The 24,781-nt window shown below is 40.3% G+C and overlaps 1 protein-coding gene across 1 annotated transcript in view; it reads left to right on the plus strand.

Annotated features, from left to right (window-relative positions):
• Nucleotides 1-663: 663 nt before the first annotated feature.
• The window catches only part of NUS1 (NUS1 dehydrodolichyl diphosphate synthase subunit), a 32,276-nt gene continuing 8,158 nt past the window's right edge, over nt 664-24,781 (plus strand). Inside the window, exons 1-3 of the mRNA XM_025925939.2 lie at nt 664-1,214; nt 18,203-18,328; nt 19,259-19,408. Coding sequence (XP_025781724.2) covers nt 800-1,214; nt 18,203-18,328; nt 19,259-19,408 — 691 coding nt within the window. The 5' untranslated portion in view covers nt 664-799. The remainder of the gene's footprint in view (nt 1,215-18,202; nt 18,329-19,258; nt 19,409-24,781) is intronic.

Here is a 24,781-nt window from a genome sequence, read left to right on the forward strand (position 1 = left end):
GACAGCCAGTAAAGATTCCACTTAGAGGGGGAGGACATAGGCAGAATTATGTTTCAAGAGCACTCCTAAAGATCCTCATTCACATTTTGGGAAGAATTAGCCTCAGGTACAAGGTTTGAGTGAAGAACAGGAGCAGGACCTCCGTAAGGCGTACGCTTCTGTCTCCGCACCTCTCCTTTCCAGGACCCTCGTTGACCCCCAACATCAGCACTTGCTGAGGGCTACCTTCTGTTCCTAGGTTCTTTCTGGCGTTTGCAATGTAATGTAATCCAGTTGGGCCACTTTTATCCCTTAGAAACCGTTTCTGGCGGGACCGTGCGAGGAGACAGGCAGTAGAAGACGCCCAAGGCCTCGAGGGACGCGGAGTGCCTGAGGTGGCCCATTCCAACCTTGAAGACAAGTGCCTTTCTGTCGAGTCCTGCGGGCAAGGGTTGGCGGCGTCTGTTCCTCGTTCTCCACACGACTAGGGGGCGCCCTCGGTCCCCAACCCGCTTAGTTCCCAGGAGCGCGCTCTCCTTCGCGGCGTCTGGTTAGGCCACATCCTCGGACTCAGAAGTCGCGTCAGAGTTCCGCAACGACCAATCAGAACTGTCCATGTACTAGTGGGGGCGGGGCTGCCGAGGCAGGAGGAAGATGGCGGCGGGGGCGAGGTGAGGTGTTGGCAGTGGAAAGGGGTTCAGGCGTGGGGGGCGGGGGAACGTGGAGTGATGGCCCGCGCCGGCCGCAGGGCTGGATAAGAAGCCGTCGTACCGCGGGTGTGGGAGGGCGGGAGGAGAGGGCGCCTGGACGCCACGGGAGTATGACGGGGCTGTACGAGTTGGTGTGGCGGGTGCTGCACGCTCTGCTCTGCCTGCACCGCACGCTCACCTCCTGGCTCCGCGTTCGGTTCGGCACCTGGAACTGGATCTGGCGGCGCTGCTGCCGCGCCGCCTCTGCCGCGGTCCTAGCGCCGCTCGGCTTCACGCTCCGCAAGCCCCCGGCTGTCGGCAGGAACCGCCGTCACCACCGGCATCCGCGAGGGAGGCCGGGCCCGGCCGCCGCCCACCCCCGGCTGCGCTGGCGCGCGGACGGCCGTTCCCTGGAGAAGCTGCCAGTGCACATGGGCTTGGTGGTCACCGAAGAGGAGCAGGAACCCAGCTTCACGGACATCGCGAGCCTCGTGGTGTGGTGTATGGCCGTGGGCATCTCCTACATTAGCGTCTACGACCACCAAGGTGAGGTCCGGCGCGGGTAGGGGGACCCGGGCGTCTCCGACCGGGGGGTACCGCACATCCGGCAGGTGTATCCGCGGCGCACCGCAGCGCTCCCTGCTCTTCCAGTTGCCCCATCCCACGGCCCTTCAGGGCAAATTACGGTGCTAGCGCTTTCGAGGAAGGGAGATCAGCTTTATTGAACACAAACACCAACATCTGCGCTTCTCCACCTATTTGCCCTCCGCCCCAACCTTTTTTGTTGCTTGTGTTTTTTACTACACTGTTTCTTCAGAGAGATTCAAGGCACAGCTCTTAAATCATTGCTAGTCTGTGAAGGCGCATGAGCTGAGTGGTTGGGGGCAGGTAGCGTTTGAACTGGGCTTATAAAAAGTATGTGAGAGACTGGATAGGCAAAATGAAAATAGTCACGTGTGTCTTCAGAGGTCTGGGATAGTGTGCAATCGTTGATCCTTAGTGGCTAACACAGTACTTGATATAGTAATTGCCGTTTTTTAAGGTTTGATTGAGGGAATGCATTTAACCATGGGGAATTTTTTAAGTATGAGAATTCACCATTTATTGGGTGGCTACAAACCTTAAGCACTGTGCTAATAAACACGTTCCGTGTAATCTTACTTTTAACTCCATGGATTCTCAGGTTTAGGGGAGTAGGTACATAAGTAACTTGTTGGTGAATAGCAAGAAGTGTTGGGAGTAAGTAACCACGATGAGAATGGGGGAGAGAAATTCTGAATTGGAGGAATTTGAGAAGTTCATGCAGAGGAAATGGGCTTTCCTTTGGACTGAAATGATGACTAGGAGGTCAGGTTGAGGAAGGTTCTAAATGGCAGGTTTGGATTTCAGTCAGATCCTGAAAGTAGTGTCATTTCCTTTCCTTAGATATAAAGATGTGACGATAACAATGATTTAGGTGTATGGGTATGAAGGAAAGAAAACTAATGTTTTCTTCTCTGTTCAGTAACGTAAATTACTGGTATGCTCCACAGACGCTACGGTTTGATTTTTTTTTTTTCCTTTAAATCTTTGTCTCATAGGCAAGTGTAAGTGCAGGGTTTTGTCCGAAAGGGTACGTCAAGGTCAGACAGGAACTCTTGCAGGGTATTAGAGTAATCTTTGACTGACCTGTCACCTTCCGTACAGTCAGCAAGGAATATAGTGACTCAGTAGTCTGTCATTATCAACTGATGATATAACCTGTAGGGTAAAGTTTAATAGGGGCTGACATTTTATGGAACTTGCCAAAGAACTGAGCAGACCAATAGAAATACAGGACTGTTAGGAAGCAACCCAGTCTTTGCTTAAACCAATGCAACAGAAACACTGTGTGGGGAAAGAAACAAGTGAAGCAGAAATGGAAATCAGTCAAAGCCATTAAACAATAGGGTGAATTAACTTATAAGTGAATCCCTTATATACAGGTGATTCTTTTAAAGCAAGTACCTTTACGTTCTAGTACGAAATGCAGATGTATATAGCTAAATAGTTTAACTTGGTGACTGTGCCTGCAGATTGTAATATTGCAACACTTTCTTCTTCTGATAATTCCTGTTCTTGAATTGCTGATATGGTCCAGAAATATCTTGTGCCATATTTGCTAAAAGAAAAGTGATTGTTGATGAACAGGGAGAAGTCAAGCTAACCAGGTATTGACTGAAAACCTGAAGGAGTTTTAAGGTTATTTCCAGGGAATCGACATAGTGCACTTTGTGCCCAACTGTAAAAGCAGTTTTAATTATTTTTAAGGGGATAATTTCATTGTTTGAAATAAGAGACTTTTGACGTACCCATTCTTGGTGTTCATTCATTCATTCAACAGTGACAGTTGGCTGTCTCTTAACTATCAGGTATTCGTTTGGGCATGGGGTACAATAGTGCACAAAACAGACAAAAATCCCTGTGCTCATGGAACTTACACTTTAGTGGAAGCCTGACAAATATTATATAAGAGTAAAAGAGTGGTAAATTAGATCATAAGTGAAATGAGGAAAAATGAAACAGGGAATGGGAATGTTGAAAGGCAATGGTGGGGTGCAGCGTTAAGTAGGGTGGGCAAGGAAAGCCTCATTGACTTTTGAGTATTGACCTGAAAGAGGTAAGGAAATGACCTGTGGATATGTGAGAAAAGTTGTCCTTTTCAGGGGAGGTATAGCTACTTACGCTTTATTTAGTTTTCCCAAACAAACTTTCATTTAAACCCATTTCTTTATAAGTTAAAAAAAGTCCTATTGACATATTCACAAATGCCACATCTATTGAGTACCTTATGGTGTAAAGCACTGAGATACAAAGGGATACAAAAACTTGTGTTTCTTAGGAAAGTTAAAGTATCTCAAGGATATCTACTAAAAATTAATATAAGCCAATATATAGATGCTAAGGGAGTGGCAGAGACTTTATTTAAGGAAAGAAAAATCCCTGCAAAGCAGGGTCACCCCCATATGCCCCTGATAAGGAAGGAGGTGACACTTGAGCTAGGCTTTGCCAAAGTAGGTAGAATTTGGATTAGCATGAACAGCAGTGTTCTCTCTCCCTCCCTGCTCTGTATGTGACTAGGGAATTCCCTTTGGGTGGCATTCCTATCAGACAAGCCTTAACAACGGTGCTGAGGACTGTGGGGAGCAGTAAATATAAGCAAGTTCTTATAAAGAAAACTTGAGAAATGAGGTAGGGTGAAGGTTTCCGTGACTGTTCCAGTTATTTACCCCGGGGCATAGTGTTTTAAAACAACAGCTTATATGTTGACTCAGTTCAGTTGGTCATTTCTTTTTGGGGGTTGGTCACTCATAAGGTTGTGGTCAGATAGTGGCCAGGACGTAAAAATTTCTTGTCATGAGTCTGATACCTGGTTTGTAATGGCTGGAATAGATGAGGGCAGGTTGGTCATCTGTCTTCACACAGTCTTTCTACCTGACAGGCTTAGGCTTCCTCATTAATAGTGGCCTCAAGGTAGTCAGATGGTAGAGCTGGCTTCTCCCAGAAAAAGTTCTCAAAGACCTAGCCAAAGGCCAAAGCTTACACGGTTTCTTTGACTTAGCTTAGGAAACCATGCAGTGTTACTTTTGCTGTACTCTCTTGGTTTGAGACATCACAGGTCTGGCCCAAATCAAGAAAATGGTGAAATAGACTTTACCTCTCATTGAGAAAATAGCTTATCCAGAAAGGTGCAAGGGAGACAAGTGTGGGAAGGATGGGGGTTAGGCAGGGGGATTGATGACAGGGATCTCGGAGACGAGCTACTGTACCTTCTTACATCTTTCCCTGTCCTGTACCCTGTCACTTAAAAATTTGAGTTTAAGTAAGTATTCATTCTAATTAATTATAATTGAATCTAGATTATATTTTATTCTTGGACTTAAAAAACCCCTTGATACTTACTTTGGTTTGACTGCCAGCAAACTGAACTTTTTATTTTCATTTACCTGCCATATTTCTTGATTGTAATAATTTCTGCCAGTAATTCTTTCACATATTAGAAATTGGAGTTGTTTTCTCAGGATTTCTTAAGCCCAGAATTCTAGTAAAGAGGTTCGCCTAATTTGTCTACATGATTATAATTGAAGAAATGACCATAATTGGGATGGCACAAAACCTGGAGTTCAGGGACTTTACCACCTTAGGGGCGTTGTGCTGGCCTGGATCTCACTTGAAGTATGCTGGGCTCCACATTATCTGGGTATGTATTATTCATCTTCAATGATGAAGCCTGTTCTTCGGCCCAGTTATATTGGTGCCATGTTGGGGACCTTGCTGTAGGGCAGTATTTTTCAAAATGTGGCCTGTGGACCATCTGAGAATGAGTTTTTGGGAATACTTGTAAAAACTACAGATTCAACACAATTACTGATCAGACTGAATTAGGGGAGTGGGACCTAAGCATCTCTTTTTACCCAACTGCCTATATACTGCCTTTGTGCCTTGAAGTTTGACCCTAACACAAATTGAGGGATACTCTGCTGCTTGCCTTGCCTCAAAGTATTCATTCTTCATGTTCCTTGTCATGAATGAGGAAATCTGGGTAGGGTTTTAGTATTGCTTGTTATAAATTGGAGTGATCTAGGATAAGGCATTGCCTTCCGTGTGAGGATCCAGCAACAAGCAAACAGAAATCTTTCACGATGCTCTTTCTAGTGTTACTTCCGTAGTTGTAAATGTGTACTAGGTGTCTTCTGAAATTGGTTTTGGGTACAGATTTCTCACACTGGCATTAAAAATGTCCAGTGTACTCACGGCTTCCCTAACCTACTTCTCACATTTTATATACCTTTTGCCTCATCCACATTTAGGTTACTTGATGTTCCCCTCCCCGGAATGGCTCTTCTCCTTTTCCTGACAAATGGCTGTCTACCTGTCAGAAGGCTGTCATTGATCCTTGTAAGTCTATCCTGTCACCTCTTATGTAGTCTCTCTTGACTATTCCATTCCTAATCTTGCTCTTTTCTTGAATCTCCTCAGAACTTTGCATCTTGAAAGGTATTTAGATTTTCTAAAATAGTAATCATGTATATGTGCCTCAATTTTCTTACTAGATTTAGGCTCCACAGATACTGTCCATCCTTCTCATCTTTGCTTCTCCTACAGCGTGTAGGTAGCTTGGTGTTCTCCGTGTAATTTGTTTCTGAGCACAAGTACCCAGGAACCTTAGAATAATGGAAGGAAATGAACATAGTTTCCCCTAGTTACATATTTGGCACACTGACGGAGATGCTGTTGGGAATCATGGTCTTACTAAATACTTCTTGTTCTCCTTATGTTGAAATACAGAGTTGGAAGGAGGGTTGAAAATCCACTTGTACTGTGATTACATGTTGACACAATGAGCAGTACAAACTAGGCTACTTGTCTTCCCTCATGTGGAAACTCATGGAAGGCGACATCTGTTCCTAATCTTCACCTTTGTGTAGTTCACATCTTGTACATAATTTCATATATATCCTAGCATCCTGGAACGTTGTCTTCATTTTGTGCCAGAGAGTTAGCTACCTGTCAAAAGGCTATCATCAATTCTTATAACGTCCGTTCTGTTACTTCCTAGGTAACCTCTTGACTTATTATTCCATCCCCAGTTTTGCTGACTTTGAAAAGCTTTATTCTGCTTTTGGCAACTTTTGAAATGACCTTCTCTTGAGTACCCTTCTGGTTAACCATAGTACTGGATCTATTTATGAAAATAAACCTTTACTTAATAGGAATAATTAGTCTTTGTTGAATTCTTTCTGTGCAAAGAAGTCCGTTAAACCCTTAGCAGTTTTACAAATCAAGAAACTGAGACTGAGAAAGCTAAGAACCTATATCTGGTAAGGAACAGGTCTAGAATTTGAACTAAATCTTATTCCAAAGCTTTTATACTTAGCCATTTTGCTATACTGACTTACACTCCTAAGAGAATGGGACTACAATAGTCACTTTTAGTACTGTTCCTAATTATGTTAGGTCATCTGAAAGCCTCGGTAAAGTGGTACTTATCTACAGGTGATAGAAATGATTTGTAACATAATATGAAGGCAAATAGAATTTTCTTCCTACCACTAATATAAACGTTCATCCTGTGACTGATAGGACGCTTTTTTTATTATTTTTTTAAAATTTTTAAAAAATTTTTTCATTTTTTGAGAGAGAGAAAGAGACAGAGCACAAATAGGGGAGGGGCAGAAAGAGAGGGAAATAGAATCAGAAGCAGGCTCCAGTCTCCGAGCTGTCAGCACAGAGCCTGACGCGGGGCTTGAACCCACAAACCGCGAGATCATGACCTGAGCCAAAGTCGGACGCCCAACCGACTGAGCCACCCAGGCGGCCCCATAGGACACTTTTTTAATCAACTAAACGTAATATCATGGTACTCCTGCTCTGTACTGAACTGTTTCTTTGTCAGGTGAGCAGAGTCTGTGAAGATATTCTCATTTTTAAAATGTGTACCCAGGGGCTGAGAGAGGCCACATGGCTTGTTAATTTTACACACCTATCCTGCTGAAGAGCTGGGACTTGAAACACAACACTCGTTCCATTATGCTGTGCCGCCATCACACACATACCTTCCCTGCTACAACACGCTGATTCCTAATCCTGGGGCTCTCTCTTGAAATAAAACTGTTTAATGGTGTATAAGATTTGTTTTTTTTAGGACTGCTTTAGTCATATAAAATTTTAATGGTAGTTTTTTTTTTAATTTTAAATAATTGCTCCATAAGTATTATATTTTCTTCTCTGAAGATTGCCTCTGATAGTTTTGTAAATGGATTGTTAGAGAAATTAAATGAAGGTAGCCACTAGGTAACTTACTTAAGTGTCTAGTTTAAAAGGAAAAAAGGTAGGCCATTTTGAAGGACAGGCACTTATTTTTAAAGAAGTATTACATTAATTCCATAGCTGATGAGATGCTTTATAACTAGGAGAGATTGTTTTAGTGTTTATCTCACTTTTCTGTCTTCCCTTCCTGTATCCTTATAAATACTTGATGTTAGTTGTATCTTAAAGTCTGTTTCTGTAGAAAGGAGGGAATAACCATGGTAAAAATTCTAATTTCAGTTAATTTTTTTTAATGTTTGTGTATTTTGGGGGGGGGGGGTGGAGAGGCAGAGAGAGAAGGAGACACAGAATCTGGAGCAGGCTCCAGGCTCTCAGCTGTCAGCACAAAGCCTGATATGGGGCTCGAACTCACGAACCACAAGATCATGACCCAAGCTGAAGTCGGATGCTCAACTGACTGAGCCACCTAATGCCCTGTAATTTCATATTTAAAAGAAAATATGTTAAATATGTGCTTTAAAAAGTCTCATTTTATGGAATTGATTATTCATTTCACATAAATTTTAGAAGAAGCAGGATTTAAGGAATAGAGATAAGATTTGCTGACTGAATATTTGTCTAATTAAACTCCTTACTTGGTTTCCTGAATTTGAAAAAAGTATGTATGTCATGGGTGTATTAGCCAGTTAACGTGTGCATGAGTTGAGTGAAAGAGTAGACTATATTGAAACCTATAATTCTAAAATGTCATTTCGATTGGTATAGTAAAGATTTCAAAGGACTCCAGTAAGGTACCTGAATATAGCATATAATCGAATGGGTGGATAGAGCATGCTTAATTCGACTCTCTTTGAAACATACGTATGCTTGGATTTCTTCCTGTCTTGCTATGTGTTCCTTCTGAGCCTCTGGCTTCTCATTTTTTTCACTTCTAAATGTTGGGGTGTCCTAGAGTATTGTGCTGCATATATGCCTTTGTCCTTCTGTTGTTCTTGCTATCTCCTAGGTCAAGGGTCAACAACTTTTTCTTAAAGGGCCAGCTAGTAAATATTTTAGGTTAGTGGGTTATGGGTTCCTGTGAAAACTACTCAACTCTGCCAATGAGGCCAAAAAGCAGCCATAAAAGAATGGGTGTGGCTGTGTTCCCATAGCAGTAGTTTGCTGACCCCTGTCCCAGATGATTTCTCCAACCTTATCATTTTAAAAGTCCTTTAAATGCTCATACCCAGATTTGTATCTCCAGTCCTTATCTCTCCCATAATTCCAGATTCCTATATCTAATTCACTGCCTAACAGGTTTACTTTTATTAGGCATCTCAGGTACTTAACATGTCCAAACCATGTCTCGAATTTCACTCCCCTCAGACCTCTCTCACAGTTTTTCCCATCTTAAAACATACTAGTAAGTGCTCAAGCTAAAAACTTAGATGTCTTCTGTGAGTCTCTTACATTACATTCCACCTATAATCTACCAACAGGCCTCCCTGGCCCTACTTCTAGAATATGTTCCAAATTGGATACTTGTTTTGGTTTTTCGTTGTAGCCACCTCAGTTTGAGTTATCATTATCTTTTACCTGGATTATTGCTGTAGCCACCTGATTGGTCTTCGTTTATATTCTGGCCCCTGTATAATCCATTCTTTACTCACCAGCAAAGTGATCTTTCTTGATAACGTCATTTAAGCTCTGAGTAAAACCTTCCAACGGCTTCCCGTTGTACTTGGAATGTTTTCTCAGCTCATTACCAAGGCCCACAGACCCCTTTGTATTACCCCTTTGCCTGGCCTCATATGATGGCCTTCATTCCACTTAATTTCTATGTTCACCAATTATATTGGCAATATATTTTATTTTCCTTGAATATGATGAAAACCTAAATGCTGAGAGAATATGCAATAGCTCTAGTAGTAATCTTAGTCCTGGAAGTATTGATTTTTATATTTTGAGAGCTGGAACAAATCAGCAAAGGCTTTTCTGTTAAATAATGCAATTGTTATAATAATCATGAGATTAGCACCAAGGAAGAATACATGTTATATAAATGAAAAAAGCAGGATATAAAATTGCATAATCATATAGGCCAGTATTATATATGGGTGGGAACAAAGACTAGGAAACACTAAAAACTGGAAGTGTTATGGTGATGAGGTTAGGGAATATTCAGTTTAGGATGAATGGTTACCTTATTGTCTAAATGTTGAGCGTCTTAAGTAGTTTTTAATACTAGAATTCAAAATAGATATTTCTTAGAATATGAGAAGTTTACATTTGGCCCCAAAAGTGTGTAGCTAATGTTTGTCAAGAAATACTAAAAACATTGTAGTCTTTCTGAGGTCCAATTTTTCTGGCATAATATTTTATTTATTTTTTTATGGAAATTGTAGATGTTTGTGTGTGTGTGCATGTGTGTGTTTTAAAAGATAGTTCTCGGGGCGCGTGGGTGGCACAGTCGGTTAAGCGTCCGACTTCAGCCAGGTCACGATCTCGCGGTCCGTGAGTTCGAGCCCCGCGTCAGGCTCTGAGCTGATGGCTCAGAGCCTGGAGCCTGTTTCCGATTCTGTGTCTCCCTCTCTCTCTGCCCCTCCCCCGTTCATGCTCTGTCTCTCTCTGTCCCAAAAATAAATAAACGTTGAAAAAAAAAAAATTTAAAAGATAGTTCTCTTATATATATTATGTGTATATATATATATATACACACACACACACACACATACACACACACACACACACACATACAGTTTACACTTAGGAAATTGAGAATACATGAGGTATAGTTGTAGAGCAACAAAATATAAAATTCTTGAAATCATTATTGCAAAATCTTATGTTTTCTTTTTTCTTTTAATAAAACTTTTAATGTTTATTTGTTTTTGAGAGAGAGAGAGAGAGCACACGCGCATGAGCAGGGGAAGGGCAGAGAGAGAGGGAGACACAGAATCCTAGGCAAGATCCAGGCTCTGAGCTGTCAGCACAGAGCCCGACACGGGGCTCAAACTCACAAATGTGAGATCATGACCTGAGCTGAAGTTGGACATTTAAGTGACTGAGCCACCCAGGCACCCCAAACTTATTTTTTCTTAATTCAAATAACTGTCAGCCCTGTGAAACCTCCTTAAGAGTCTTTTAAAAAAGAGCTTTAGTTCTAGTTTTTTCCAAAGATACTGCTTATTTGTAAAAAGGCCAGTTTTATATATTTAATAGAGTTCAACTTTTAGGGAGGGGAATTCAGAATTTAATGGGTGTATTAGTAAAGTGGGTTTAGCATCATTGGTTTATCAATGTTAGAAATAGTTACTGAACTGAATAATTAGAATCCAGGAGACCTGGATTCCAGGCCAAAATCTTAGACTCTTGGCCAAGGACAGTTGCTTGACCTTTTTGGGTCTCTTTCCTCATCTGTGAAAGGATGGTTTAAAATAATTATTTCAGCTTATTACTGTATAATTCTGTAAATTACGATTTTCTGAAAAATGTATTCACAAATGTTTTTCCCTTAGGTCAGTTATTTCTGAGCGAATGTAGTCTCAACTTCCTTTTACATAAAATGACTTTTGTCATAGTTTCTTTTATTACACCATTTTGGCGTTAGTTTAGATTCTGTGAAGGCAAACAAGATGAAGTGTGATATGAGAAAAAGAGCTCTGCAAGTATGAATACTTGCCTAATACCATACTCTGATATTAGTGGAGGAATTGCCTATCATAGACAAAGGCACTCATATCTTTCTGCATTTCTTGTGTATCATGAGAAGTATGTATGTGTAGACTTTGAATCCTGAAGAAAATTTTAAGCTGATAGTATTGCCTATGGGTAAGTGAGATAGGCAGCATAGCATATAATCAGATTTCTGGAAGGGGCAACCTGTAAGTGATCAGGAATCATCTTGCTGATACTCTGTTTTATCTATACACTTCTCAGAAACTATACTTGTGCATTTAATTTCTCCATCCAAATTAGCTGAGACAAAGGTTGTGTTTAAAATAAATTTATGAACTTCTTTATGAAAGATACTTTGTAACTGTGGCTCTGTGTATTCTTCCTTTTTAACAGAATTTCTGCCTGTATGCAATGAGGAAGTGCCTGTTTTTATTGTGAGAGGTTCCTGGAAACTTCTTAAAAATTCCACTTAGTGACCTATCCATTTAGGTTTTGTTGTTAGGTGGCACTTTGTGCACTGATTAATTCAGTTTATTAAATAAACATTGAACTCCTGCTATGTGGAAGGTACCTTAGGGGAAAAGAAATGAGTAAGCCACAAGTTCACAAGGAAGACTACAGTTCAGTAGGGGGATTAAGCTGTAATTATGGTACAAAGTAGAATCTCGTTTATTATGGAGTTTGAACAAAATATGTGTATTTGGAGGAGGTAAGGGTGAGTCAGAGGAGGAATGGGGCATATCTGGCTGGGGGATTGGGAAGAGTCTCTTAAGAGTAAGTGACATTTTAGGTGGCCTGTGAAGAGTTTGTAGGTGTGGGGCTGGGGAGGTAACATAAAGGATGGAGGTTGGGCTTATGTCATATGTTTTGAGGGGAATATATGACAGTTCTAATTTGCTGGGGACAGAGTACTACAGAGAAATAAATTCATTTGTTTCATAAACATTATTTCCACCCACCAAGTGTGGAAGCGTAGGCTGGAATCTTAATGCTGATCTGAGCAGTTTGTTCTTAGTATATTAAGCATTTTGGGAGCTATTGAAGATCCTAAATTGGAATATGTCAGAATTAAAGATGAACCCAAAGATTAATCTGGTTGTCAATCTAGTGATACATGCTAGAAGGGGCAAGAAGACCCATTGGAAGATCATGTGATTGTAATATTTTAATGAAAAAGAAAAACTTGAAACAGTTGGGGACAATGGACAAATGGAAATGGATAGGGGAAATATTGCTGTAGATTAGTATGTGGGTTTAGCATGTTAATAGGGCATTGGAAGTGGTAGTGAAAATACTAGAGTAGAGAAGATGTTTGGGTGACTGGGCAGGTAGTGATGCCTTTATTAGAAATAGAACAACACGGGGCAACTGGGTGGCTCAATTGGTTAAGTGTCTGACTTCAGCTCAGGTCATGATTTCATGGTTCCTGGATTTGAGCCCTGCATTGGGCTCTCTGCTGTTAGCACAGAGCCTGCTTCAGATCCCTTGTCCCCTTCTCTCTCTGCTCCTTCCCCACTTGCATGCACACATAAACTCTCTCTCTCTCTCTCTCTCTCTTTCTCTCTCTCAAAAATAAACTTAAAAAAAAAAAGGAACTAAAACAACAAAAAAGGTTGGTGTTTTTTTTCTTTTTAATTATATAGTTTTACCTCAATTACCATTTTAAATCCCCTGTTGTCCTATCACCCTTATACATTCACTGTTGTCATATAGCCTGTTCCCTTCCAAGCTTGGTTCCTAAGTGCATGTAAATTTTACAGTTATGGTACTGCTCCATTTTTTTTTTTAAACTTGATATAGGGGTACCTGGGTGGCTCAGTCGGTTAAGCATCTGAGTTTGGTTCAGGTCTTGATCTCACAGTTCATGGGTTTGAGCCCTGCGTCAGGCTCTGTGCTGATAGCTCATAGCCTGGAGCCTGTTTCTGATTCTGTGTCTCCCTCTCTTTCTGCCCTTCCCCTGCTCGAGCTCTGTGTCTCTCTCAAAAATAAACATTTAAGAAAATTAAAAAAAAAAAAACTTGATATAAGTGTTTGAGAGCTAGTTTTATTTAAAAAATTTTTTTAAGTTTATTTGTTATTTTGAGAGAGGGAGAGAGACAGTATGAGCAGGGGAGGGGCAGAGAGAGAGGGAGAGAGAGAGAGAGAATCGCAGGCAAGCTCTGCATTGTCAGCGCGAGACCAGAGCTGGGGTTCGAATTCACAGACTGTGAGATCATGATCTGAGCCAAAGTCGGACACTTAATCGACTGAGCCACCCAGGCTCCCTGAGAACTAGCTTTAAGAGATCAGCTGCTGGGGCGCCTGGGTGGCGCAGTCAGTTAAGCGTCCGACTTCAGCCAGGTCACGATCTCGCGGTCTGTGAGTTCGAGCCCCGCGTCAGGCTCTGGGCTGATGGCTCAGAGCCTGGAGCCTGTTTCCGATTCTGTGTCTCCCTCTCTCTCTGCCCCTCCCCCGTTCATGCTCTGTCTCTCTCTGTCCCAAAAATAAATAAACATTGAAAAAAAAAAATTAAAAAAAAAAAAAAAAAGATCAGCTGCTATGTTTTAGGTATGTTTCAGATGCTTACAGAACTTCTGGGTACAATGAACTGGAATTTTCTTTTTTTTTTTTAATGTTTATTTATTTTTGAGAGAGGAAGAGACACAGCATGAGCAGTGGAGGGGCAGAGAGAGAGGAAGACAGAATCCGAAGCAGTCTCCAGCTGTCAGCACAGAAGCGGGGCTGGAACTCACGAACCGTGAGATCGTGACCTGAACTGAAGTAGAAGGCTTAACCAACTGAGCCACCCAGGCGCCCCTGAACTGGAATTATTAAATGCTGATCCTTGTTTTTTACCTAAAATTTTAATGTTTTGTTCATCATGGGATGTTTTTGCATTAAGTTGTTGAAGATAATGCGTTATTCTTTATCTTAGAGTTTTTTGATGCCAACTTAAGTTTTGCTTCGCTTATCTCACCCTTGTCCTGGCCCTGAGTGGTTTTAAAGTCCCATGAGTGACTAGACTCAGAGAAAGAGGAGCACATGGACAGAAGGAGAAGGCTGAGATAGCAACTCTCGGAGTAATCTTCCAGTTAGAAGTGGGAAGAGGGAAAGGATTCAGTGCAAAGGGAGAAGGGGCCATTCAAGGCACAGGCTGGGAGTAGAACCAAGAAAGGGAGTTTAGACAAGTTGTGGTGTAAGGATGGAATTTTGAGAATGGAGCAGCTTGGTCATTAATGGTAACACTTCAGAAAGATTGAGAAGGAAAGGATACAGATTGAAAAGAGGTAGTGACCATTTTGGTGACAAAGAATGTCATCCATTGATTTGGAGAGAGCAAGAGTTCCTGAAATGTGTTTCTATTTTAATCTGGAAGCTAAGGCAGAGATGAGTGAATTAGTGAGCACTGAAGCATAGGTCTTTGGAGTATTGAAGGAAGGGATCAGTGTCCTGTAAATAGACAAAAGCAAGGGTTCCTAGTGGTGGGTTACTATTAAAATGAATAAATCTACATTCTAGTAAGTTCATATGTTCTAGCAGTGTTGTGGAGATTTTACATTGTTTTTGAAATTCATATGCCTTCCATAATTTATTATTTTATTTTATTTTAGTTTTTGAATTTACATCCAAATTAGTTAACATATAGTACAACAATGATTTCAGGAGTAGATTCCTTAATGCCCCTTACCCATTTAGCCCATCCACCCTCCCACACCCCTTCCAGTAACCCTCTGTTTGTTCTCCATATTTATGAGTCTCTTATGTTTTGTCCCCCTCCCTGTTTTTATATTATTTTTGTTTCCCTTAAGTTCATCTGTTTTGTCACTTAATGTCCTCATATGAGTGAAGTCATATATTTGTCTTTCTTTGACTGACTGATTTCGCTTAGCATAATACCCTCCAGTTCCATCCACGTAGTTGCAAATGGCAAGATTTCATTCTTTCTGATTGCCAAGTAATACTCCAGTGTATGTGTGTATACACACACACACCCCATATCTTCTTTATCCATTCATCCATCCATGGACATTTGAGCTTTTTCCATACTTTGGCTATTGTTGATAGTGCTGCTGTAAACATTAGGGTGCATGTGTCCCTTCGAAACAGCACACCTGTATCCCTTGGATAAATGCCTAGTAGTGCAATTGCTGGGTTGTAGGTTAGTTCTAGTTCTATCTAGTTTTTTGAGGAACCTCCATCCTGTTTTCCAGAGTGGCTGCACCAGCTTGCATTTGCATGCCTTCCATGATTTATGTCTATGATATAGACCAAAGTGTGGTCTAAATCATTTTTTATTTTTTACTTGCATAAACAACTGGAAGTCTTGTAACATTAATAAGCCTGTATCATGTAGCTGTCTTATAGTACATGCTTTTGTGTCATACATGTGAATTTTATGACTGACTTGAACATAATGTTAATATCCTACACATCTGTATTGTTGCACAAGTATTGCTGTCCTCAACATTGTTTTTCCAATAGCTTCTGATATTAATTACCTTCCTTTAAAATTTTTGTTTGTCTTTGGGACTATGTATTTTTTGTTGCTTTGCATATGGGTACTACACAGTGTTCACTTTTATACTTCCTAGCTTTTGGTCTTATGACTGTGGGCTTTCATAAGGTGCCACAGCCTTAGCCCCCTGCTCTTCTTCACGTATGCTTCTTTACCTTTGCAGATCTTATTTTTCACTTCTTGTGTGTCTGTTTGGCTTCACCTTAAGGATGGTGACTCCCAAATGTGTGTCTGTATCCCCATCTTTTGTTATGTTACCTTCCCAGCCTTACCCCTGTAGAATTCTCCTAATTCTCCATGGGCTGGATGAAATGTCACTTACCCTAAAGAGGTCTTTTTAAGTCCCCTAGTCAGTCTCTGACTGTTGCCTTCTTTCGGCAGACATTTATTTGCTGAGTGTCTGTTCTGTGCCAGGCACTGTGCTAGACCCTGGTGAGCAAACACAGTTAAGATCTCTACCCACATAGTGCTTATATCACCTCTTTTGGTTTTTTGTTTTTTTGATTAAGTACGCTCCACACCTAGTGTGGGGCTTGAACTCATGACCATGAGATCAAGAGTTTGATGCCCTATGGACTGAGCCACCCAGGCGTCCCTATATGACCTTTTTTGAATGTCCTTGCTTCATGTGTCTTAATCACTTTTTCAGTACCCCTGCCCAAATATTCTATCATCAGGTGTCTAAAACTTAAGCTTATATTTTCCTTCAAACCAGTTCTCTGCTAGAAATTCCACACTTTAAACAAAAGCTATTATTTTCTTTTAGCTAGGATTAATGCCATGGAATTTTCTCTGTTCACCTCTCATTAAGTCATGCTTTTCATTCTCTCAGTTCTTTTGTAATGAACTCCTTCCATTGTTTCATCAAATTACGAATGGACTATTGCAGTATTCTGCTGCCTGACCTTCTCTATACCGTTGCCAGGTTAGTTTTCCTAAAGTTATAAATTTCCACCTTCCCACATGGCTTAGAAATTGTTGGTTACCCACTTGGTAGACAACATGAAATGAAAATTAGGTCTGTCCCCTTTTCTCAAATCCTTTGCACCAGCAACATTTGTCTGTCTTTTGAGTATTCAGTGTTTTTTTCTTAAACATTTTCCCAAGCTAAATATCCTCTCCATCGCTTTTAACTTTCTAAGGTTGAAGCTCAGTTTTCTAACTTTCGAAAGCTCAGCTCAAGTCTTGCTTATTTTACAAAGCTTTCCCTACCAAAGGAGAAGTTTTTTTTAACCTTTGAACTGCTATTACACATGGACTAGCAACGTAATGTGTATACAGCATTTTCACCAGATTGTGTTATTTTATATATTTTTAACTATATTCTCTTTCCCAGTTAATCTTTGAAGTACTTTAAAGTCAGATCTGACTGAGAGTACAGAGTAGGAACACTTGGTAAAGATCGAAAAGGCAATGACCAGTAAAAAAGCTGCCCCTCTGAAAATAGCTAAATAGTTGTCACTTGTTTTTAGTTAGAACTCTCTTCATTAGTTTCATGTTAAATTTATGCCACATAGTTACTTCATCTTTTTCAATGACATAATAGTCATTAAAAGTTTTAGCTTTTTTTGTGCATGGTTGAAGGATCAAAAACAGTTTTAGGTAGTGTATTTCCATGCTTTGCTGGAATTTACTAAATTTTGATTTTGTTACTTTTGTGTATTCTCTCTATTTTCTACATAATTCTCTTTTTAAAAAAATTTTTTAATGTTTATTTTTGAGAGAGAGAGCATGAGCGGGCGAGGGGCAGAGAGAGAGAGGGGGGACACAGAATCCAAAGCAGGCTCCAGGCTCTGAACTGTCAGCACAGAGTCCGACGCGGGGCTTGAACTCAAGAACCGTGAGATCATGACCTGAATTGAAGTCAGATGCTCAACCGACTGAGCCACCCAGGCGTCCCTACATAATTCTTAATAGTTCCTCTTACCATTAAAACAATGAATTGGGGCGCCTGGGTGGCTCAGTCGGTTGAGCGTCCGATTTCGGCTCATGATCTTACGGCTCATGAGTTTGAGCCCCAGTCAGGCTCTTTGCTGACAGCTCATGCTGTCTCTCTCTGTCTCTCAAAAATAAATAAACATTAAAAAAAATAAAAAATAAATAAAACAACGAATCAAATAGAAGTAATAATACTGAATGCGTGTAATGGGTCTGCAAGGAAAGTGCATCAGACTGGGAGTCCACAAGATAAGGGCTCTGGGCCACTGCCACAGTTACAGATTCTTGAACAAGTCTCTTAAGGACTCTGGGTCCCAGTTTCTTAATCTGTAAATGAAAATTTCAAGTAAAAGATAGCTTAAGATTTCCTTCTAGGTGTAAATTTTTCATCATACTCATATTGGCTCCAAGTAGTCACCTCTATCCTTTTTTTTTTTATTTTATTTTTTTTTATTTTAGCCTGACTCCAGACTCTTATGTTAACAGAGTTTTGTTTTGTTTTTCTTTTAGACTCCGGTTGAGGCATAGTCAGCAATGCTTCATGTGGAGTTTGTTCAGTTTTGGGTGCAGTGATGTTTTCACAGCAAACATCCATTAATTGTTGAAAAGGATAAATTAACCTAGTTGGGATTTACTTGCTTTTTTTCTTTTTAAGGTATTTTCAAAAGAAATAATTCCAGATTAATGGATGAAATTTTAAAACAACAGCAGGAACTTCTGGGTTTAGATTGTTCCAAATATTCACCAGAGTTTGCGAATAGTAATGACAAAGATGATCAAGGTAAGCGTGAGTAGCAAATTGAGTATCTAACTTACACAGATGTATTTTGTGTTTCAAGGCAGGTCCTGTCACTCATTCATTCATTTTGCGCTGTTAGTCTTTATTGTCACGCTTCTTTTATCATCAGATTTAGACTTTTCTTTCTTCATCTTCTTCAAAGAATTTTCAGAAAAAGATAAAATCGTGACTTTCATAGATATTAAAAAATACACACATGTTAAAGATTTTATTTAACTAATGAATAACCAGGAACCAGGCAGATTTTGTAACCAGTTCAAAGAGAGTCCAAAGGATGGACACACTTACAGGTAAGTAATATTGCAATGAATGTGTAAATGGAGGCAAAACTGGTTTTTCTTTTGGGTTAGAGGGAAGATAATTGAACCTCTACCAGACAAGAAAGAATTTGCATTCTTGTCTATAGACAAGAATTTGGCATTCCTGTCAGGTACCTAGAATCCTGTCAATTATAAAATAGCTCCCACAGAATCAGATTCTGATAAGGTAGACAGTGCCTGTTTCATTGAAACACATTTTTTCCCCTATATTCTTCATTTTTATCTTTTGTGTTACTGCTAACTGTACTATGATTGTAGATGGCATTTTAGGTGAGTGAAAATTGTAAACTAGTGTATGATTCCTATTTTCTAGAGGATTTATTCAGAGATACAAGGTCTTTGAGTACTTTGAGAGGAAGGTACTATATATATATATATATATACACACACACACAAATGTGATGTGTGGGTCCTTTCAGAGGAGAATAGATAAGTATGTTTTGATGTTCAATTTGAAGGACTTAAATGATCCATGTTTACTATAAGAACTATACTTTTATTTTAGTCTGAACTTAATATTTCTTGAAATAGATTTTGAAATTTGTCTGGAACAGGATTTTTTTTTTAATAACTTGTTTGTTTTTTCTTTCAGTTTTAAATTGCCAATCGGCAGTGAAGGTGCTCTCCCCAGAAGATGGAAAAGCAGATATTGTGAGAGCTGCTCAGGACTTTTGCCAGTTAGTAGCCCAGCAGCAAAAGAGATCCACAGATTTGGATGTAGATATGTTTGGCAGTTTACTTAGTAAGTCATATATAGACAAATATATATGTTTTCAGTTGTGTCCTACAACTGTACGTGGTTTACGAGGGTACACTATGAAGGAGAGCATCTGGGTTCCTTTTGCACTATAAAGCCTGATTTTGTTGTTGTTGTTGTTACACTTGTAATGTTTCTGAAATTTTGAAGCCCCACATGTTGAAAATGATTTTGAGATAATGAGATTTGTAGTCAGCTCACTTGCAAGAGAACTTACTGGTAAAGGAGAGGATATAAGAGGATTTTTGCAGGGGGCTGATGAATGTTCTTGAATATCGGACTTCTGCTTGTCAGCTTCCCTGTGGGATGTTTTCCTACACCATGAGTTTTTCAATTCTCCAGACACCACATGGGTGTCCAGCAGTTCAATTCACTTCTGACACTAACCACCCAGAGATAGTGTTTGACTCTGTAGGTTGAAGGGCTCAGTCACACAAAACGGCCCCCACTTCAGATGCCAGTTGCGGTTTTCATGCCACCTGTACAGGCCACCTGATCAACTACCTATAACTAGGGGGTTCCTATTGACTCTCTCCTAAGGTTTGCTAATTTGCTAGAATGGCTCCCAGAACTCAGGAAGGAACTTGACTAAACTTTATGTTTACCAGTTGATAATAAAGGACACAACTCAGGAGCCGTCCAGCGTAAGAGGCATACGGGGCCAGGTATCGCCAGGGGATGCAGTCATCTTCCATGACCTCTCTGGGCTCATCACCCTCTCAGCACCTCAGTGCATTCACCAACCTGGAAGCTTTTGGAACTCTGTCATTTAGGGGATTTTGTGGAAGTTCCTTTATGTTAGCATGATTGATGAAATCATTGACTATTAGGGATTGAACTCAGTCTCCAGCTCTTCTCCCCTACCTGCAGGTTGAAAGGTAGGGCCGGAAGTTGCAGCCCTCTAATCACATGACTGGTTTCCCCAGCAACTAGCTCCCATCCTAAAGCTATCCAGAGGCCTGCCCAGAGTCACCATTAACAGAAACTCAGCTGTGGTGGAAGGGGGCTTATTATGAATAACACAAGATACTCCTCTCACTCCTATCATTCAGGAAATTCCAAGGATTTTAGGAGCTTGGAACCTGGACAGAGACCAAACACATATTTTTTTTATAATAATATCGCACTCCTCTTACTGTTTCTTTTTAGTTTGAACTATCTGTTAAGTTTGAATTTAACAGCTATTTAGGAGGCAGTCCCAAGAATATAATCTTATTAGCATTCTTCACTTTATTTTTAGTGTTCTTTCTGTTATGTGATATGAAATATACTCACTGTATTTGTCATGTTATACCAAATATAACATTATAGGGTTTTTTTCCTTCAACTATTTATAAAAGCCTTTAATTTGTTTATTCTCTGTAGAGCCTCCTAGGAACCTTTTGCTTCAACTTTATGGTCCTTCTGCTTACTGGCATTATCCTTGATCCTTTTGTTTTTTTGTTTTTTGGGTTATTTTCTTTTGTTTGGGAGTGGGCAGAAGGGTAGGAGAGATGGGTTGGGGGGAGGCTCGTAAGTAGGCTGCTTGCCCAGCACAGAGCCTGATACGGGGTTCGATTTCAGGACTCGTACGTCATGACCTGAGCCAAAATCAAGAGTCAGATGCTTAACCAACTGAGCCACCCAGGCACCCCATCCTTGATCTTTTGAAGAAAGGCAGTGCTTCTAACAAGTTTATGTCCATTAATAGCTTCTATAGCTCTGCAATTTCAGACATACATTTTTTGTTCATTCAAATAGGGTCTCCATTTACCTTACTTATTAATCATGCTTTTTTTTTTTTTTTTGTCTAATTCAGTCATTTACTTGACTCTCCATTCTTGTTTCTTCCACATTGACACGTGTTCATCATACAGCACATTCGCCCTCTGGCCTCCGGTCTCACCAACTCCTGTCTTTCACGGACTACTCATTTCTTCCCCTACTCTGGTATTCTCTCTCATTGCCTGGCTGCATTTAGGCTGAATGAATAGACTTAAAGTAGACCATTGTAGGGACTCATTGTAGGTTACTGGATGTTGACTGTTTCCTGGGTTCTGTAAGGCCCCAACCATAGAGTAATTTATGAGGGTGTCCTAAAAGTGATAGAGGGACCAAAGGTGGTCCTTCAGGGAGCCTATGGAGAAGTGCCAAGGTTTTGAGCCCAGGTGTTGCCTTCAGGGGTGGCAAACTCACGATAAGTGAAAAAGTACACAGTCCATAAGTTAATTTACCAATCTGACAGAAGCAGACCCCCTGAATACTGTTACCCCCAAAAGTTCGCTTATGATTGTGAACTTCACCATTCCTACTTGCATACAAGGCAACTACATACCTGCTTTTTTTTTCTTTTACTATACTTTTATCTTTTCCAGAAATGTTATATAAATGAAATCATATAAAATAATCTTTAATGTCTTGTTTTCTTTCCTCAGCATATTATTGAGGTTCATCCATGTTGCATGTATTAGTAGTTCATTGCTTTCTGTTGGTGAATAGTATTCAGTTCTGTGGATGTACATTTCGTTTATCCATTCACCAGTTGATGTGCATTAGGTTTGTTTGAATAATGCTGCTGTGACTATTCACATACGAGTCTTTGTGCAGACATGTTTTCCTTTCTTTGGTAGATGACTAATAATGGAATTGCTAGGTTGTGTTGGTTGAGTGAATGTTTAACTTTTAAGAAACTGCCAAACTTTTCCAAAGAGGCTATAGTATTGTTATATTCTACCAGTAATGTAGAGGAGTCTAGATTCTTCATGTCCTTGCCAAGGCATAGTATTGTCAGTTTTTTGTTTTTGTTTCTTAATTTTAGCCATTCTAGTGGGGATGTAATAGTATCTTATTGTGGTTTTAATTACCATCTTCCTAATGACTAATGTCATTGAGCTTTTTTCATGTGCTAATTTGTCATCTGTATCTTCTTTGGTGAAATATCCGTTCAAGACATTCTGCCTACTTTTAATGGGTTGTTTGTCTTAGTTTTAAGAGGTCTTTATATATTTGGGGTACAGATCTTTTTTTCAGTAGTAAGATATGACTTATGAATATTTCCTCACAATCTGTGGCTTACTTTTTTTTCCTTAAGTGTTTCATCTTTGGGTGACTGGGTGGCTCAGTTGGTTAAGTGTCTGACTCCGGATTTCAGCTCACATCATGATCTCACAGTTCAAGATTGAGCCCTGCCTTGATCTCTGCACTGACAGTGCAAAGCCTGCTTGGGACTCTCTCTCCCTCTTCTCTCTCCCTGCCTCTCCCTCTCTTCCCCGCAAAATAAATAAATAAAAACTTAAAAAAAAAAGTATTTAGTCTTTATGAAATCCAGTTTATCATTTTTTTCTTTTGTGAATCATGCATTTGGTGTCATAGCTAAGAAATCTTTCCCTAACCCAAAGTCACCATTATTTCCTTCTAGAATTTTTATCACTTAACCTGTTCTGTTTAAATCTGTGAGCTATGTTGACTTACTTTTTGTGAATGGTGTGAGGCAGACAAACTGAGTTGTTCTTCTGCCATTTTTTTCTCCCTTGAATTACTGTGACTCCTGTGTTGAAATCTAATTTACTATAAATCTTTGAATTTATTTCTGGACTTCTTATTCTCTGCCATTGGTCTGTACTGCCTGTCCCTTCAAATGCCCCAAGGTCTTGATTACCGTAGTGCCTACTAATGATAAACTTTGAAATCATGTCCTTAAAGTCCTTCAACTTTGATTTTCTTTTTTTTTATTATTATTTTTTTTTAACGTTTATTTATTTTTGAGACAGAGAGAGACAGAGCATGAACGGGAGAGGGTCAGAGAGAGGGAGACACAGAATCTGAAACAGGCTCCAGGCTCTGAGCTGTCAGCACAGAGCCCGACGCGGGGCTCGAACTCACGGACCGCGAGATCTTGATCTGAGCCGAAGTCGGCCGCTTAACCGACTGAGCCACCCAGGCGCCCCTTGATTTTCTTTTTTGAAGTGAAACAACTTTGGCTAGTCAGGAACATTTCATTTTCATGTAAATTTTAGAATCAGCTTCACCAACCCCAAAGCACCTGGTTTTGGTAGGGACTGAAATGAATCTGTAGCTCAGTTTGGGGAGATTGACCATCTTAACAATATTGAGTCTTCTAATCCATGAACATAGCATGTCTCCATATTTGGGTCCTAATATGGTTTCTTTTAACAGAGTTTTTAACAGGATTTGGGATTTCTGCTTCTTTTGTTAGATTTATTCCCAAGTATTTTATTCTTTTGGATGCTGTTATTAATGAGATTGTTTGCTTAGTTTTGCTTTTAGATTGTTTGTTAATAATAAATGGAAATGTAGTTTTGTTTTTTTTTAATATTGATTTTGTATTTTGCCATCTTGCTAAATTCACTTCCTAGTTCTGATAGTTCATTTTCAGAGTCTTAAGATTTTTTTTTAATGTTTATTTATTGTGAGAGAGACTGGGGGAGGGGCAGAGAGAGGGAGAGAGAGTCCCAAGCAGGCTCCGCACTGTCAGAGGTCACAAACCGTGAGATCATGACCTGAGCCGAAACCAAGAGTTGGACACTCAACCGACTGAGCCACCCAGGTGCCCCTTAAGATTTTTTTTTTTTAATGTGCATTTATTTTTGAGAGATAGAGACAGAGTGTGAGCGGTTGAGGGGCAGAGAGAGAGGGAGACACAGAATCTGAAGCAGGCTCCAGGCTCCAAGCTGTCAGCACAGAGTCCAACGCGGGGCTCGAACTCACAAACTGTGAGATCATGACCTGAGCGAAGTCAGACGTTTAACCAGCTGAGCCACCCAGGCACCCTGCCCCTTAAGATTTTTTAAATATACAGTTGCGTTGCCTGTATATAAAGATGACACCCGTTGCCTCTTCTCGAATTTTCTATTTTTAATTTTATGTTTTAGTCTCACTTCTTGGGTCTGTCTAGTTTTATGTGTCAGACTGTCATTTGCACACTGGTTGTGCTCTAACAGCTTGAGTTTGGAAGGCTCCCCTGATCTGTATGATGTTGGCTTCTGGGTTCAGAGTTCCCACCAGTTCTCAAGTCTTCTTGGTTACTTTTCCTTGGTTACTTTTCTCCTTTGCATGTATGCAGTTTCCTCATCAGCTATGGGTACGTGGAGGGCTTAGCTGAGCCCTTATTTTCAGGATCTGCCTGGTAAATTTCTGACCATTAGATTGCCTGCCCTAACTGGGGCCACAACATCAAGCCAATAAGCTGTGTGTTTTCCTCATTTGTTTCCTTTTGAGTTTGCCACTTGGTGCTTTTAGCTGGCAAAACCCTGGGCTTTCATCATTGCCCCCTCCTGCGCACAATCTCCAGTTCCAAATTGAGTTCATATCTTTTGGCCACAGGCAACCAATCTACCAGTTTTGCCATCAGCCCCATGC

Source organism: Puma concolor, chromosome B2 (assembly GCF_028749965.1).
Source record: "Puma concolor isolate L17-30 chromosome B2, mPumCon1.1.hap2, whole genome shotgun sequence".
Lineage (NCBI taxonomy): Eukaryota > Metazoa > Chordata > Mammalia > Carnivora > Felidae > Puma > Puma concolor.